The sequence below is a fragment of the Ranitomeya imitator genome, chromosome 3, assembly GCF_032444005.1.
Source record: "Ranitomeya imitator isolate aRanImi1 chromosome 3, aRanImi1.pri, whole genome shotgun sequence".
NCBI classification, from domain to species: Eukaryota; Metazoa; Chordata; class Amphibia; order Anura; family Dendrobatidae; genus Ranitomeya; species Ranitomeya imitator.
The window spans coordinates 418,144,871-418,162,035 of record NC_091284.1 but is presented as its reverse complement, the minus strand read 5'-3'; the positions used below and the strand labels follow the sequence as shown (position 1 = coordinate 418,162,035).

The following is a 17,165-nucleotide window of genomic DNA, read 5'->3' as shown; positions in this document are numbered from 1 at the left end:
CCGCTATTACCATCTCATCTTCGGCTATCCTCAGCCCTTCAACCGCCAACCTCTCTGTCTCTCTCGATTTCCTCTTACACCTGCTAATATCCCTGAACAGCAGTCCCCTCAAGTACGCCTTGGCTTCCCACACAGTAAGAACATCTACACTTCCCTCGTTGATCTCAAAAAATTCCACCAACTCCTTCTTTATCTTTTCCAAGTCCATACTGTGTAGCCAATTAGGGTGAATCTTCCACTCCTTCCTGCTCCCGATCCGTGTCCCCACCGGCCGAAATTCCACCTCAACTGGACTATGGTCTGAAAGAGCCCTAGGCAAATATCTCACCTCCCCTACCATCATGTCCAGTAAACAGTTACCCAGCGCCAAGTCAATCCTAGACAAAGTACCATGAGCTGGCGAGTAGCATGAGTACGTCCTTTCCCCAATATGTCTAACTCTCCATAAATCAATCATACCTACTTCCCGGACATAGGTCCCAAACGTAGTGATATGTCCCCCTGTTCTATTCTGGGGATTTTTGTTTTTGTCCCAAAAGTCATCACAGATATTATTAAGATCGCCAATAATTAGAGATGGTAACAGTCCCCAACGATCTACCCTCTCCAGCACCTCTCTTATCTTCTTACTTGAGTATGGGGGCGGAATATACATTGCCGCTATACACATCAACACTCTATTTATTTTACATTTCACCACCACATACTGACCATCGACATCCTCTTTTACCATTACCTCCTCATACTGCACCCCCGCAGGTATTAACACAGACACACCCCTAGAGTACGTCGAGAAAGTAGAATGATACGCCCTCTGTATCCAGCGCCTATTCAATACGTTCACTCTCTCCCGCACTAAATGTGTCTCCAGCAGGCATATCATTGAGACCTTCTGTTCTCGGACATACTGCAGACTTGCCGCCCGCCGTGTTTTATCCGCCAGACCTCTCACATTCCAACTCAATATTTTAATACAATCTCCCATAATGTGGCTCATCATTTCTTAAAGTATCCAATTTCCCAAGTATGAGCTGCCCCAACCCTCCCATCCCCCCTGCCCCCTCCCAACTTGCCCCCCTAACCCCCCCAATATAACGCATTCTTCCTCTCATCAAGAGTGGGGCTCCACTGCCCACTGCAAACACTCTCCCTTACTTAACCCTCTCCATTCGCGTCCCGCTGCCATAGCAATCACAATTTCCCCCCCAACTTTCACTTTATTGTATCTTAACATTTCAGCTTATATTAACATATAGAAAAAGTACCAAACCAGTTCACAGTACCCAGCATAACCCTCCTCCCCCGTACTTAGTAGTTGGTACTGTCCCCTCCGGCCATTCCTTCAATATGGCCCAGCAAAACCCCCAACAGTTGCTCAACTCTTTAACCATTGCTAACGAGCGCAGAACTCTCCTCTATCGACAGAGAAAACAAATCCCAACTGGATCTCGCCGAAATGTCAGTCGCCCATTCCCTTAAGTTTTTCTCATGAGTATCAAGCCACTGGGTAGCGTCCTCCGGTGTCAAGAAAAAGTGGGTCTTATTAAAAGCCACCAGTCTCAGCTTGGCGGGAAACATCACTGAGTACTGCACTCCCAGCTCCCTCAGTCGCCGCTTGACTCCAGTAAACTTCATCCGCTGTTTCTGAACCGCAGCGGAATAATCCGGATAAATGGCGATTTTTTGACCTCCAGCCGTCAGATCCTCCATCTCTCTAGCCTTTCTGAGGATAATGTCTCTGTCTCTGTAATTGAGTATTTTAGCAAGCATGGTACGGGGATTTGCTCCTGGGGCAGGGGGCTGCGGCGGGACCCTATGAGCACGTTCAACAGCAAAGACTTTTGTCAACACTGTGCTCCCAATCTTCTCCAACAGCCAGTTCTCCACAAACTCAGTGGGATTTCTCCCCTCAGTCTTCTCAGGCAGCCCCACTATACGTATATTATTTCTTCTGGATCTATTTTCCAGATCCTCATTTTTAGCAGCGAGCTCGGCTATTGCTTGGGCAAACTTCTTTTCAGCTTTTTGTAATTTCACTATGTGATCTTCTGCCGTGCTCACCCTCTCCTCCACCACTCCTATACGTTTGTCCATTTTCTGCAGAGCCGCATTAATCTGTGCCGTGTCCCCTTTAACTTCCTGCATCTGCTGGGCCAAGGAGTTCAGGGATTGCTGACATGAAGAGATCAGTGTGATAACATCTCTAAGAGTCGGCTCCTCTCCCTGTGATATGGCTTCAGGTCCCCCACTAGCCCCAGCCATGCTGCCTCCTTCTTTCCCCCTCTGTACCTCATGCTGCTCAGCCTTGCTTGCTTCCTCCTCCTCCTGGTCAGCTCCAGATCCTGGTTCTGCCTCCTCAGCAGCCTCCACTCTGGAATACTGCTGCAGCTTTGCGGCCACCTCCATGCGCCGCTGACATGCGGCGTTCTCCTTCTCGGCATCCTCCCTAGCATCGGCACCATCTTGGCCTGCTCCTGCATCGCTGGTGCCAGCGTCTTTCTGCCGCCTCCTGGTCATCGCTGCCGACTCCGGACCCGCCGCTCCGCACCGCTGCACTCTCCGGACCTTCAGCCAGCCGGATTTAGGCGAGTTTACCCGAAAATCGGGGTTAAAGCAGGATTTTTGTCCTTCTGGCAGCAGGAGCACTCTTCCCTGCTTCCACTCACATGGCCAGCTAGGACACGCCCCCCTCCTTAGGAGACTTTAAGCTGCGATCTCCCGATTGCTTGTGCTATGTATGGCAGAAATCATAATCTTCTATGAACGCCGGTACAGGCTGTCATGCCAAACCATTTGCCTCGCAATCCCGTGATTGACAGCGGCATTTAACATGTTAACAAGGTCATAAAGTGATTAATTGCATGGTGAACAGCATAAAACAGCATTAAAGGGAATCTGTCAGCAGATTTTTTTCTATATCATCAGCAGCATAATGTATGTAAAATAAAAATCTGAATAGTGATGTATCACTTAGATTACTAGGTGCAGCCGTTCTGACAAAATCAGTGTTTTTAGATTGAGCAATGCAGCAGAGCTGAGAAAGCTGCCTCCGCCCACACCAGACTCAGTGTACGAAGAGCCTGGTGGAGGCTGTAAGCTATGTGCACACGTATTCTGGTCCTCTGCGGATTTTTCCGCAGCGGATTTGATAAATCCACAGTGCAAAACCGCTGCGTATTTATCGCGGATTTACCACGTTTTTTCTGCGGATTTCACTGCGGTTTTACAACTGCGGTTTTCTATTGGAGCAGCTGTAAAACCGCTGCAGAATCCGCAGAAAGAAGTGACATGCTGCGGAATGTAAACCGCTGTGTTTCCGCACGTTTCTTTCCGCAGCATGTGTACAGCGATTTTTGTTTCCCATAGGTTTACATTGAACTGTAAACTCATGGGAAACTGCTGTGGACTCGCAGCTGCGGAAACGCTGCGGATCCGCAGCGTGTGCACATACCCTAAGGGGTTGCTGTGTTCCACCCATACATGGTGCTTTTGGGCCGCGATTGGAGCAGTTTTGGTGTGCACTGTTCAAACTCCATCCAATCTCATATTGAGAGGAGTCATCAATGGCCAAGTCCTGGACAACTCAATGAAAAATTTGTAGGGTGGGTGTCTCTAGAAGCACCAGCTTAGTACTATGTATCAGGCATTAAAATGGCATATTTGCAATTTTCACTCTGCAGCATCCACTACTCAATAATTTCTGGAAAATGCCAATGGGGTTAAAAGAAGCACTACACCTACAGATACATTTCCTGAAAGTAATTTGCAAAATGGGATGACTTTCTGCTGTTTTAGAACCTTAGGGGCTCTGGAAGTAGGGCCCACAAACTACTTCACAAAATTCTGTGCCCAAAAAGCCAAATGGTTCCCTTTCTTTTCTGAGCTCAAACAGTAGAGTATGGCTATTTATAGGGTACTGCTGTACTCGAGTGAAAGAGCGCAGTCATTTACGGGGTACTTTCTTCCTATAACCCTTGGTAAAGATGAAACATTTTGTACCAAATCTACTCATTATTTTAACTAATGTAATGTTTCATTTTTACACAGCACAATGGTAAAGAAATCAGCGGAACTCTTGTGGCATAAAAAAATGGTCATTACACCCCCAGACGACGAATTCCGTTAGGGGCAAAGTTTCTGAGCTGGGATCACTTTGGGGTTTATATTTCTAGGAATGATTTATTCTGCTGAAAGCTGTCTTGCATGCTTTGGGCTACATTTATTTACCGTAGTTGTTTCTCAAAAAGGGCCCATGGCTTCACAGGAAAGAAGCACGGTTTATCGGTAAAGGGGTGTAACTAAACTGTCCTCAAAAAATGTGCCAAAAATTTGATGTAAATTTCTAGCACAAAAAAAACCCCCAACATTGTACAAACTTAGTCCAGACAGGCTAAAAATTACAGTTTTAGTAATTCTGGCCCACACCACCTTACAGATCTTTCATTAGGCATAATACATTGCATGAGCTTTTCCCCAGAGAATTCCTTTCATGGAGCACTTACCATCCACTGAAGCTTAGCCATGATTAATTTAAGAAATATACGGTTAGCCGGTAACACAGCTCGGTGGCTATAGAATGATCAATTATTTTTTTCTGTACTGTGGTTAACAGGATTCCTCTGGTTAAAGATGGACAGCCGCTGTCCTTCATATTACATTTTTTTTTATATCCGCCATACAGTTTCAGAGATATGGGCCTTTCATTATTTAGGGCTAATTTTTATGGCCGTTATCAATGAGTTGTGGCTCACTGGATCCTCTGACGTCTTGTCTTTAGACTGCTATGCATTATTCCTGTGACCAACAGCCACTTGTAAACACCATAAAAATTACCATTAAATAAAAAGGCCCACATCTTTGGAACCCCGTGGCGGATTAAAAGAAAAATAAATTAAATACTTATAGGAGCAGCAGTAATAAAATGCATGCAAAATAAGTCCACTTTGGACCTGGTAACAAGTCCTATTTAAGGTTATAGGAAGGAAAGGCAGCTCATTCCCCATTACAGAGACCCCCTTTACCGAAACCGCAATCAATGTAAGTGAGTAAACACATGGTCTCTTTGGGAATGTCCTCCCATTCAGGAAGGAAACAATGTGAGTTGGGATTTAGATAAAGGATTGCCATTCCCACCTGTGCTGTCTGGGCATGTTCCAACATCTCCTCAAATTCCTCATACTCCTCATCATCAGGTTCCGCTCCTGACAGACGGGCAGCTCGGGCCATGAAGTATGGAGGCAGTTCCCCAATGGCAGTGCCAGCACCCTGTAGATATATTCACATAAGAAAATACAATCAAAACATTCTCTAAATATTTAAAAGAATGACTAAGTAAGTTTTAATAAATTAATGAAAAAATTTAAACATTTATATCCTATATTTAATGTTCACAAGACAGATGCTATCTGGTAATACTTCCAAAATATCATAGGGAAATAGAAGCCCAATAACAGACCCAAAAGTATTTCCGGTAAGACCTAAGGAAAACTGGTGATGTGATACTCTGTGTGTCACCTATATCTGAAATTCCTTAGAGTCAATGTTAAAGGGAACCTGTCATCCCCAAAAAGCCCCGATGTATCCTAAAAGATGAGAAAAAGAGGCTAGATTATACTCACCCAGGGGCGGTCCGGTCCGATGGGCGCCGCGGTCCGGGGCCTCCCATCTTCATCAGATGACGTCCTCTTCTTGTCTTCACGCTCCGGCGCAGGTGTACTTTGTCTACCCTGTTGAGGGCAGAGCAAAGTACTGCAGTGCGCAGTCGCTGGGCCTCTCTGACCTTTCCCGCCACCTGCGGACTACAGTACTTTACTCTGCCCTCAACAGGGCAGACAAAGTACGCCTGCGCCAGAGCCGCAGCATGAAGACAAGAAGAGGACGTCATTGTAAGAAGATGGGAGGCCCCGGACCGGACCGCGACGCCCATCGGATCGGACCGCCCGCCCAGGTGAGTATAATCTAACCTATTTTTCTTATCTTTCAGGTTACATCTGGGCTTTTCTACAGCATTGCAGAATGCTGTAGATAAGCCCCTGATGCCAGTGGGCTTAGCTCACCTTCCATTTTGGGGGTGACAGGTTCCCTTTAATTGAGGTAATCGGAGATGTGGATAACCTGCGCTGCCGGTGATGTGTCTACAAACAATTCCAATATGCTGTGTAGAAGGCAAGAGTGCGATCTATACTCAACGTGTTTCGCCGTTCTCAGATTCTTTTTCAGGAGAACCACAAAAATTGTGCATAGTAGGAGAGAACAGACTTAAGGGTTTGATGGTTTTCTCTCACTTGTCATCCATGTGCTGTCCGTAGGCAATCCGATTTTCTTTTCTCAGCAGCTATTAATATTTTCCAGGATCATTTACAGTTTCCTATGTTACAGAACTGTAATGAATCCGTAAAAATCAGATGCTATACTGATGGTCCATGTGGCATGCGACTTTTTCTCGCACCAATCTGATTTCAGAGTGAAATCGTAGCATGCTGGGATTTTTTTCTCATGCCGAATACAGCAAAGAAAAAATAGGCAGATTTGCACTTTCTCATTGAATAACATAGTCCCAAATCCAATTCAATTTTTTTTAGTGGATTCCACTAATCCTATTAAAGGGAACCTGTCAGCCCCCTAGGCGTTTGTAACTAAAAGAGCTACCTTGTGCAGCACTAATGCTGCATTCTGACAAGGTGGCTCTTTTAGTTCGGGTCCCTGGCACTGCTGAAAGAATCATTTTTGAAATTTGTCCCTCATACCGTGAAATCGCCAAGGGGGCAGGTCTTTCCCCCAGAATCCAGACGCACCACAGCCGTCAATCATGGCCTCTGTGCGCCAGGCGCCGCCTCCTCTTCCTTCATTGGCATCCCCGGCGCCTGCGCCGTTATTTTTTTTTTCGGGCATGCGCAGTTGCGCTACTTTTCGAACTTACAGCGCAGGCGCCAGGGATGCTAATGAAGGAAGAGGAGGTGGCGCCCGGCGCACAGAGGCCATGATCGACGGCTGTGGTGCGTCTGGATTCGGGGGGAAAGGCCTATCCCCCTGGCGATTTCACAGTATGAGGGACAAATTTCAAAAGCGATTCTTTCAGCAGTGTCAGGGACCCGAACTAAAAGAGCCACCTTGTCAGAATGCAGCATTAGTGCTGCACAAGGTGGCTCTTTTAGTTACAAACGCCTGGGGGGGCTGACAGGTTCCCTTTAATACACAAGTGAGAGCGAAACCTAAATGGTGCCAAAAATAAAGTGTAGTCTGAAAAAAGTGTTCATAGGAAAAAGAGCACATTTTATTGAAAACAAAAAAAAAAAACGAGACTTTTTTTTTTTTTTTTTTAAGAGAAATTTTATATAAAATCTCTCTATGAAATTTCTCAACAAACAAACATTTTTGTTTTTACAAAAGAACGCAATCTTTTTTTCTTTGAACACATTTTTTCATACTCTGCTTTATTAGTAATGGACAATGGATGAATCATACAAACCCAATGTGGGCGTTTTTCATTTGACGCTCATATTTGAATATCTGTACTATTTAAGTCTGTTCCCTGCTACTATGTACAATGTCTGTGGTTTTCCTGAAGAAGAATTTGAGAACTGTGAAACGCGTTGAGAATAAACCGCATATTAGAATTTTTGTGGATACATCACTAGCAGCGTAGGTTATCCACGTCTCCCATTCCCTCAACAACAAGATAGATTTACCAACCTGTGGAGGTGCATCAGCTAATACAGATCGTGCGCATTTAACCCCTCTGATGCTGCTGTCAGTAGTGACAGTGGCATAGAGAACAATCGCGTGTTATTCCAGCGGTCTCCATGGAGACCCCCAGCTCCAGTCGGCAAGCCTCCTTCAACTGCCTGTCAGATCACTGACATGATATAATGATGACCCAACAATGTTACAAGGTTAAAAAAAAAAAATTAGAATGTGTAAAAAAAAATATACATATTTAAAAAAAAAATCCCGAAATAAAGAAAAATAAATAAATATTTTCCCAATAAATTCATTTATTTATGTAAATAATAATAAAAAAAACAATAAAAGTACACATATTTGGTATCGCCGCATCCGTAACGATCCGTTCTATAAAACTGTCCCACTAGTTAATACCTTAAGTGAATGCCTTAAAAAAAACAAGGCAAAAACTATGCTTTATCATCATACTGCTGAACAAAAAGTGCAATAAAACGCTATCAAAAAGACGAATGTAAATAAAAAACTGCTGAAAATGTCATCTTGCCCCGCAAAAGACATTAGCAGAAAAATAAAAAAGTTATAGCTCTCAGAATAAAGCGATGCAAAAATAATAATTTTTTCTATAAAATAGTTTTCATTGTGTACAAGCGCCAAAACATGAAAAAAAGATATAAGTGAAGTATCGCTGTAATCGTACTGACCCGAAGAATAAAGCTGCGTTATCAATTTTACCACACGCGGAACGGTACAAAAAAAATTATATATAAAAAAAGCAATTCCTGAATTGCTGGTTTTTGTTCATTCTGCCTCCCAAAAAAACGAATAAAAAGCGATCAAAAAATGTCATGTGCCCGAAAATGGTACCAATAGAAACGTCATCTCGTCCCGCAAAAAACAAGACCTCAGATGACTCTGTGGACCAAAATATGGAAAAATTATAGCTCTCACAATGTGGTGATGCAAAAACTATTTTTTTTTGCTATAAAAAGCGTCTTTTAGTGTGTGACAGCTGTCAAACATAAACCCCCCCCCCCCCCCTTTATCACCCCCTTAGTTAGGGAAAAATAATAAAATAATTTTTTTTATTTATTTCCATTTTCCCATTAGGCTATGTGCACATGTTGCGGATTGTATGCATTTTTGCGGCGGTTTTTCGCCGCGAAATCACGGTGAAAACGCATACACAATACAGCCCATTGAATACAATGGGATTCCGCAATGCTGTGCTAATGCTGCATATTTTTCCGCAGCGGAATCACATAGCGGAAAAATACGCAGCATGCTCATTCTTTGTGCGGAATTGCGGTGATTCCGAACACACATAGGAATGCATTGATCAGCTTACTTCCCGCATGGGCTATGCCCACTATGCGCAAAGTAAGCGGATCATGTGCGGATGGTACCCGGGTGTGGAGGTGAGGAGATTCTCCTCCAGGCCCTGGGTACCATAGCCCTGTTAAAAATAAAAGAATTAAAATAAAAAAATAGTTATATACTCACCTTCTGGCTGCCCCCGGATCCAGCCAAGGCCTTAAGCCCCCGTCTCACATAGCGAGATCGCTAGCGAGATCGCTGCTGAGTCACAAGTTTTGTGACGCAACAGCGATCTCAGTAGCGATCTCGCTATGTGTGACACGTACCAGCGATCAGGCCGTAAAGTGAAAGTGAAAGCACAGCACAGCGGTGAGTCACACAGTGGTGACTCACCGCTGTGGCTGTGCTCTGCTTTCACTTTACGGCCAGCAGTCAGTGCAGGAGCAGACGGCAAGGGACAGACAGCTGAATGTAAGTATGTACTGTTTGTTTTTTTACGCTGGTAACCAGGGTAAACATCGGGTTACTAAGCGCGGCCCTGCGCTTAGTTACCCGATGTTTACCCTGGTTACCGGGGACCTCGGGATCGTTGGTCGCTGGAGAGCGGTCTGTGTGACAGCTCTCCAGCGACCAAACAGCGACGCTGCAGCGATCCGGATCGTTGTCGGTATCGCTGCAGCGTCGCTAAAGTGTGACGGTACCTTTAGGCTACGTTCACATTTGCGTTTTGCCGGGCTGCGTCGGGCGCAGCCACGGCGACGCATGCGCCATGTGCCCCTATATTTATCATGGGGGCGCATGGACATGCGTTTGCATGCTTTTGCGATGCATGCGTCTTTTTTGCCGCAAGCGTTGGGGCGCAGAGGACGCAGCAAGATGCATTTTTTTTGCGTCCAAAATCTGGCAAAAAAAGGACGCATGCGTCGCAAAACTATGCGTTTTGCATGCGTTGTTTGCATTGTGCGTTGCGTCGCCGACGCAGCAGCGCACAACGCAAATGTGAACGTAGCCTTAGCGATGCTCCCGGCAGCTCCCATTTCCAGTGATGCTTTGCAACAATGACCTGTGATGACGTAGCAGTCTCATGTGATGCTACGTCATCTGGGGTCATTGTCACGAGGCATCACAGGGAATGGGAGCATCGCGAGGATCGGGAAGGCTTCAGGGGCCGCCGGAAGGTGAGAATATTACGATATTTTATTTTTTAAAATTATTTTTAACATTATATCTTTTTACCATTGATGCTGCATAGGGAGCATCAATAGTAAAAAGTTGGTCACACTTGTCAAACACTATGTTTGACAAGTGTGACCAACCTGTCAATCAGTTTTCCAAGCGATGCTGCAGATCGCTTGGAAAACGCTAGAATTCTGCAAGCTACGGTAATTACGCTTGCAAAACACTAGTGTTTAGCAGGAAAATGCAGAAATTTCCGCGGCAATTCAGCAACATGTGCACATACCCTGAGGGTTAGGGCTAGTTAGAATTAGGGCTAAAATTAGGGTTAGAGCAAAAGTTATAGTTAGGGTTGGGGCTAGGGTTGGGGTTAGGCTGCCGTCACACTACCAATATTTGGTCAGTATTTTACATCAGTATTTGTAAGCCAAAACCAGGAGTTGGTGATAAATGCAGAAGTGGTGCACATGTTTCTATTATACTTTTCCTCTACTTGTTGCACTCCTGGTGCGATGGCAGCCTTAGGTTATGTGTCCACGTGCAGTAAACGCTGCGAGTTAGACGCAGCATAGAGACACAGCGTCAAACACGCAGCGTCCAGATGTTACAGCATACTGGAGGGGATTTAATGAAATCCCGTCTCCACTATGCGTGGTAACACGCACGCGGCGGCCCTGCAACTCCGGACATGCTGCACGTCTTTTCAGATCGCAGCATGTCCGTATATCTTGCGGCGACGCTGCGTCGCCGCAAGATATAGCACAGGGCCCTACGTGATGGGTGCGATGATCCCGGATGTGTGCTATGAACACATCCGGCATCATCGCGTCCCCAGAAGGGGCGGGGCTTAGCGCAGAGCGGCAAAGCCGCTCCAACTAAACCGCCGGCCATCCTGAAGGTGGACACATACCCTTAGGGTTTGAATTACATTTATGGTTGGGGCTAGGGTCGGGATTAGGGGTGTGGCAGGGTTAGGGGTGTGGTTAGGGTTGGGATTAGGGTTAGGGGTGTGTTGTGGTTAGGGGTGGGATTAGGGTTAGGGGTGTGGTGGGGTTAGGGTTGGAGTTAGAATTGGGAGGTTTCCACTGTTTAGGCACATGAGGGGCTCTCCAAAAGTGACATTGCATCCGATCTCAATTCCAGCCAATTCTGCGTTGAAAAAGTAAAATGGCGCTCCTTCCCTTCCGAGCCCTGCCGTGCGCCCAAATAGTGGTTTACCCCCACATACGGGGTATCAGCGTACTCAGGACAAATTGGACTACAACTTTTGTGGTCCAATTTTTCCTGTTACCCTTGGTAAAATAAAACAAATTAGATCTGAAATACATTTTTTGTGAAAAAAAAGTTATATGTTCATTTTTTTTTTAAACATTCCAAAAATTCCTGCGAAGCACTTCAAGGGTTAATAAACTTCTTGAATGTGGTTTTGAGTACCTTGAGGGGTGTAGCTTTTAGAATGGTGTCACTTTTGGGCATTTTCTGTCATATAGGCCCCTCAAAGTTACTTCAAGTGTGAGGTGGTCCCTTAAAAAAATAGTTTTGCAAATTTTCTTGTAAAAATGAGAAACGCTGGTCAACTTTTAACCCTTATAACTTCCTAACTAAAAAAAATTATGATTCGAAAATTGTGCTGATGTAAAGCAGACATGTGGGAAATGTTATTTATTAACTATTTTGTGTGACATGACTCTCTAAGTTAAGGGCATAAAAACTAAAATTTTGAAAATTGTGAAATTTTCAAACTTTTTGCCAATTTTAAATTTTTTTCACAAATAAATGCAAGTCATATTAAAGAAATTTTACCACTATCAAAAAGTACAATATGTCATGAGAAAACGGTCTCAGAATCACCAGGATGCGTTGAAGCGTTTCAGAGTTATCACCTCAAAGTGACAGTGGTCAGAATTGAAAAAAACGGCCTGGTCAGGAAGTTGAAAACAGGCGTTGGGGTGAAGGGGTTAGTACCCTTGCCTGATCCTCCCTGATCTTCCTCATGACTGGTGGAATCGTCGCTATTGGTGGAAATGCGTTGGCCACTCTGAACCTCCAAGAAATCTGAAGAGCATCCACTGCGAATGGTTTCTCTCTTGGGTTTAACAAACAGAAGTTCCTCCCTTTTCTGTTGTGTAAACTGGCAAACAGAGCTATCTCCGGCCGCCCCCATGCCCGCTCTATCTGCTGGAAAATTTAGGAATTTATAGACCATTCTCCCTGTCTCGATTTCTTGCAACTCAGGAAGTCTGTCCTTGTGTGGTCTATGCCCCTTATGCGAAGTGCCGTAAGGGACAGTAGGTGATGCTCCGCTAGCTGGAGTAGGATGTCTGCTGCCATCATTAAGCATTAAGGTATGGGACCTTGTTATCCCCTGGTGGTTGATATAAGCCTTAACTGCGCGATTGTCCAACATGGCGACCCCGGTGAAAGGGGAGAAAGTGTCTGAAGGCTCTTTCCACAGCCCACAGTTCTTTCAAGTTCGAGCGCTGGCCCCTCTCTAGAGGAGACCAGGTCCCTTGAACTGAGCGACACCTCAGATGCAGATGTGCCCCCCATCCAGTATTGCTCGCATCTGCTGTGATGTCATCCACTGGTCTTATCCACTGGCCCCAACGACAAATGTTTTCTTACTGTGTATCAAGATAGAGAATCCCTTATTGCAGAAGAAAGATGTAACTTTCTCTCTAAATGCCCTTTTAATGACCTCTGTGCAGACTGGACCTCCCACTGTAGCTGCCTTAAGTGAAATTGGGCCTATCTTACTGCTGGGATAAGGGATGTTAGGGATCCTAGCAAGGACATTGCTTTTCTTTGCATCATTTTTGGCTGATGTATAGCTGACAGAGCCAGAGCCATTATCTTGGCTACTTTGTCCTGTGGGAGGAGACAGATCTGGCGCTTGGAGTCCAAAACTAACCCCAGGAAGGATTGTATCCTTTCCGGTTTTAGTCTTGATTTGAAGGTATTTATTCATCCATCCCACCTCTTCCAGGACCACCGTCACCTCCCTCACCTGCTCTGCACAATGATCTTCTGACCTTCCGACTATAAGGAAGTCCTCCAGGTACGGGATGATAACGGTGTTCTGAGAACGAAGGTAGGCCATCACCTCCGATATTACCTTGGTAAATACTCTCGGAGCTATTGACAGTCCGAATGGAAGGGCTGTATACTGGTAATGTCTGACTCCTCCCTGGACATACAGACCCACCCTCAGGAACATTTGATGATCCCGATGGATTGGGATGTGATAATAGGCATCCTTTAAGTCGATGACCACCATGAAACAATTCTGGTATAACAGCTTTATAGCTGTGTTCACTGACTCCATCTTGAAGGAATAATTCACAATCCATCGGTTGAGCTTGATAATAGTTCTTAGAGAACCATCCGGCTTCTTTATCAAAAAGAGGGGGGAATAAAATCTACTTCCTATCTCTTTGCACAGAACCCGCTTTTGTATGAGTCCCAAGATTTCTGCCTCCAGGACCAGCTGTTCTCCTGGGGTTTTCCTGCGGGGTGTTAATACAAAGGTCTGGTGAGGTGGTTGGACAAAGTCTATCTTCAGACCATCTTTAATGGGATATAATATTTCATATTAGTTCATTCATCCATGCTCTAAACGTACCCTGTCTCTTGAAGATAATTACGCTACTGTGTTGGGTTAGCTTCGGACCCGTTTAATCGAAGCTGGTGGCAGCGAGAAGTGTGCAGACTTTTGGGTTATGTTGTAGCGGCTGCGGCGTTAATAATTATTGTTCCTGCCTGAGTGGGAGTAGTTATTGCGTCGCTGCAGCGTGCCCAATAGCCAGTACATAGCAGGCAGCCTTTCTGGCGACTAATTACCCAGGGTGCAGTACCTAATCTGACCTGAGAGTAAGGGGGGCGCCAGAGAGCTGCAAGTGTTAAGTGGAACTGTAAGCGGGATATACATAAATCCCTGCAGTTCGTGGTATATAGAAAAGCAGTGGGATACCTAGAATAAGCCCCTGCTGTAAACTAAGAGGTCAATAGCCTTGTGTGTGGTTTTTCATCACATCGTGGAGTGGAGGGATAACTAAGATAAGCCCCCCTGCACATGTGTAACATACATAGTAACATAGTAACATAGTTAGTAAGGCCGAAAAAAGACATTTGTCCATCCAGTTCAGCCTATATTCCATCATAATAAATCCCCAGATCTACGTCCTTCTACAGAACCTAATTGTATGATACAATATTGTTCTGCTCCAGGAAGACATCCAGGCCTCTCTTGAACCCCTCGACTGAGTTCGCCATCACCACCTCCTCAGGCAAGCAATTCCAGATTCTCACTGCCCTAACAGTAAAGAATCCTCTTCTATGTTGGTGGAAAAACCTTCTCTCCTCCAGACGCAAAGAATGCCCCCTTGTGCCCGTCACCTTCCTTGGTATAAACAGATCCTCAGCGAGATATTTGTATTGTCCCCTTATATACTTATACATGGTTATTAGATCGCCCCTAAGTCGTCTTTCTTCTAGACTAAATAATCCTAATTTCGCTAATCTATAGCCGTCTGTTGGCCTAAAGTCACCTCAATCCGTGACGTAGGGGTGACGGTCACGGTGTGAATCCTGACCCATTGGTGACAGCGGTCAGGGGAATCGTGACAATTAAAGACCATTAAACATCTTGACCTACATTCATTCTCTGAATCCCTCCTCCCCCTCACAGGCATAAGTTCCATACACAATGCGGATGACGCTGCTGCTCTATATAACACCACAATAGCTGTAGCTTTGGAATCTGCTGCCCCACTTACACATACCAAAGCTCGCAAAATCAACAGACAGCCCTGGCACACCAGCCTGACCAAAGAACTGAGGCGAGCTTCCAGGGCTGCTGAGCGCAGATGGAAAAGATCCCACTCTAACGAGCACTTCATCGCATTCAAACAGTCCCTCACTACTTTCAAGACCACACTCGCCACAGCTAAACAAACCTACTTCTCATCTCTCATATCCTCTCTCTCTCACAACCCTAAACAGTTATTCAACACCTTCAATTCTCTCCTCCGTCCCCCAGCACCTCCTCCCTCCCCACTTATCTCTGCTGAAGACTTTGCCTCATTTTTCAAGCAGAAGATTGATAGCATTAGAGACAGTTTTGGTCAACAACCCCCAGAGCTCTTCCTCCCGATTTCCCAGCCCTCCACCTCCAAAACCAACTTCTCCACCATTACAGAAGATCAACTCTCCACTCTACTCTCAAGATCACATCTCACCACCTGTGCACTTGACCCACTCCCATCCCACCTCATCCCAAACCTCACCACAATCTTCATCCCAACCCTAACCCATCTCTTCGACCTATCACTAACAACTGGTGTTTTCCCCTCAAGCTTTAAACATGCCTCCATCACACCTATCCTCAAAAAGCCCTCTCTTGACCCATCCTCTGTATCTAGCTATCGCCCTATATCACTTCTCCCCTATGCCTCAAAACTACTGGAACAACACGTCTACCTTGAACTGTCCTCCCATCTCTCTTCTTGCTCCCTCTTTGACCGCCTACAATCTGGCTTCCGGTCACACCATTCCACCGAAACTGCCCTAACTAAAGTCACCAATGAACTCTTAACCGCCAAGAGCAAGCGACACTACTCTGTCCTCCTCCTCCTCGACCTGTCGGTTGCCTTTGACACAGTGGACCATTCCCTATTATTACAAACCCTCTCATCCCTTGGCATCGCAGACTTGGCCCTATCCTGGATCTCATCATACCTAACAGACCGGACATTCAGCGTCTCCCACTCACACACCACCTCCTCACCTCGCCCCCTATCTGTCGGAGTCCCACAAGGTTCAGTCCTTGGGCCCTTGCTCTTCTCCATTTACACCTTTGGCCTGGGACAGCTCATAGAATCTCATGGCTTTCAGTATCACCTCTATGCTGACGACACACAGATCTACATCTCTGGACCAGATATCGCCTCCCTTCTAACCAGAATCCCTCAATGTCTGTCCACTATTTCATCCTTCTTCTCCGCTAGGTTTCTGAAACTTAACATGGACAAAACAGAATTCATAATCTTTCCCCCATCTCACGCGACCCCCCCCAACGAACCTATCCATTACAGTAAATGGCTGCCCACTCTCCCCAGTCCCACAAGCTCGCTGCCTCGGGGTAATCCTTGACGCTGATCTCTCCTTCAAACCACATATCCAAGCCCTTTCCACTTCCTGCCGACTTCAACTCAAAAATATTTCACAAATCCGTTCATTCCTCAACCATGAATCTGCAAAAACCCTAGTCCATGCCCTCATCATCTCTCGCCTTGACTACTGCAACCTCCTGCTCTGTGGCCTCCCCTCTAACACTCTCGCACCCCTCCAATCTATTCTAAACTCTGCTGCCCGACTAATCCACCTGTCCCCCCGCTATTCCCCGGCCTCTCCCCTCTGTCAATCCCTTCACTGGCTCCCCATTGCCCAGAGACTCCACTACAAAACCCTAACCATGACGTACAAAGCCATCCACAACCTGTCTCCTCCATACATCTGTGACCTCGTCTCCCGGTACTTACCTACCCGCAACCTCCGATCCTCACAAGATCTCCTACTCTACTCCCCTCTTATCTCCTCTTCCCACAATCGTATACAAGATTTCTCTCGCGTATCACCCCTACTCTGGAACCCTCTACCACAACACATCAGACTCTCGCCTACCATCGAAACCTTCAAAAAGAACCTGAAGACCCACCTCTTCAGACAAGCCTACAACCTGCAGTTACCACCGATTGACCAAACCGCTGCATGACCATCTCTACCCTCACCTACTGTATTCTCACCCATCCCTTGTAGATTGTGAGCCTTCGCGGGCAGGGTCCTCATTCCTCCTGTACCAGTTATGACTTGTATTGTTTAAGATTATTGTACTTGTTTTCATTATGTATACCCCTCCTCACATGTAAAGCGCCATGGAACAAATGGCGCTATAACAATAAATAATAATAATCTTTGATGATACCTAAGATCCA

The 17,165-nt window shown here is 45.7% G+C and overlaps 1 protein-coding gene across 1 annotated transcript in view; it reads right to left on the bottom strand.

Annotated features, from left to right (window-relative positions):
* The window catches only part of VMP1 (vacuole membrane protein 1), a 247,704-nt gene that overhangs the window by 106,369 nt on the left and 124,170 nt on the right, over nt 1-17,165 (bottom strand). Inside the window, exon 8 of the mRNA XM_069757189.1 lies at nt 5,134-5,265. Coding sequence (XP_069613290.1) covers nt 5,134-5,265 — 132 coding nt within the window. The remainder of the gene's footprint in view (nt 1-5,133; nt 5,266-17,165) is intronic.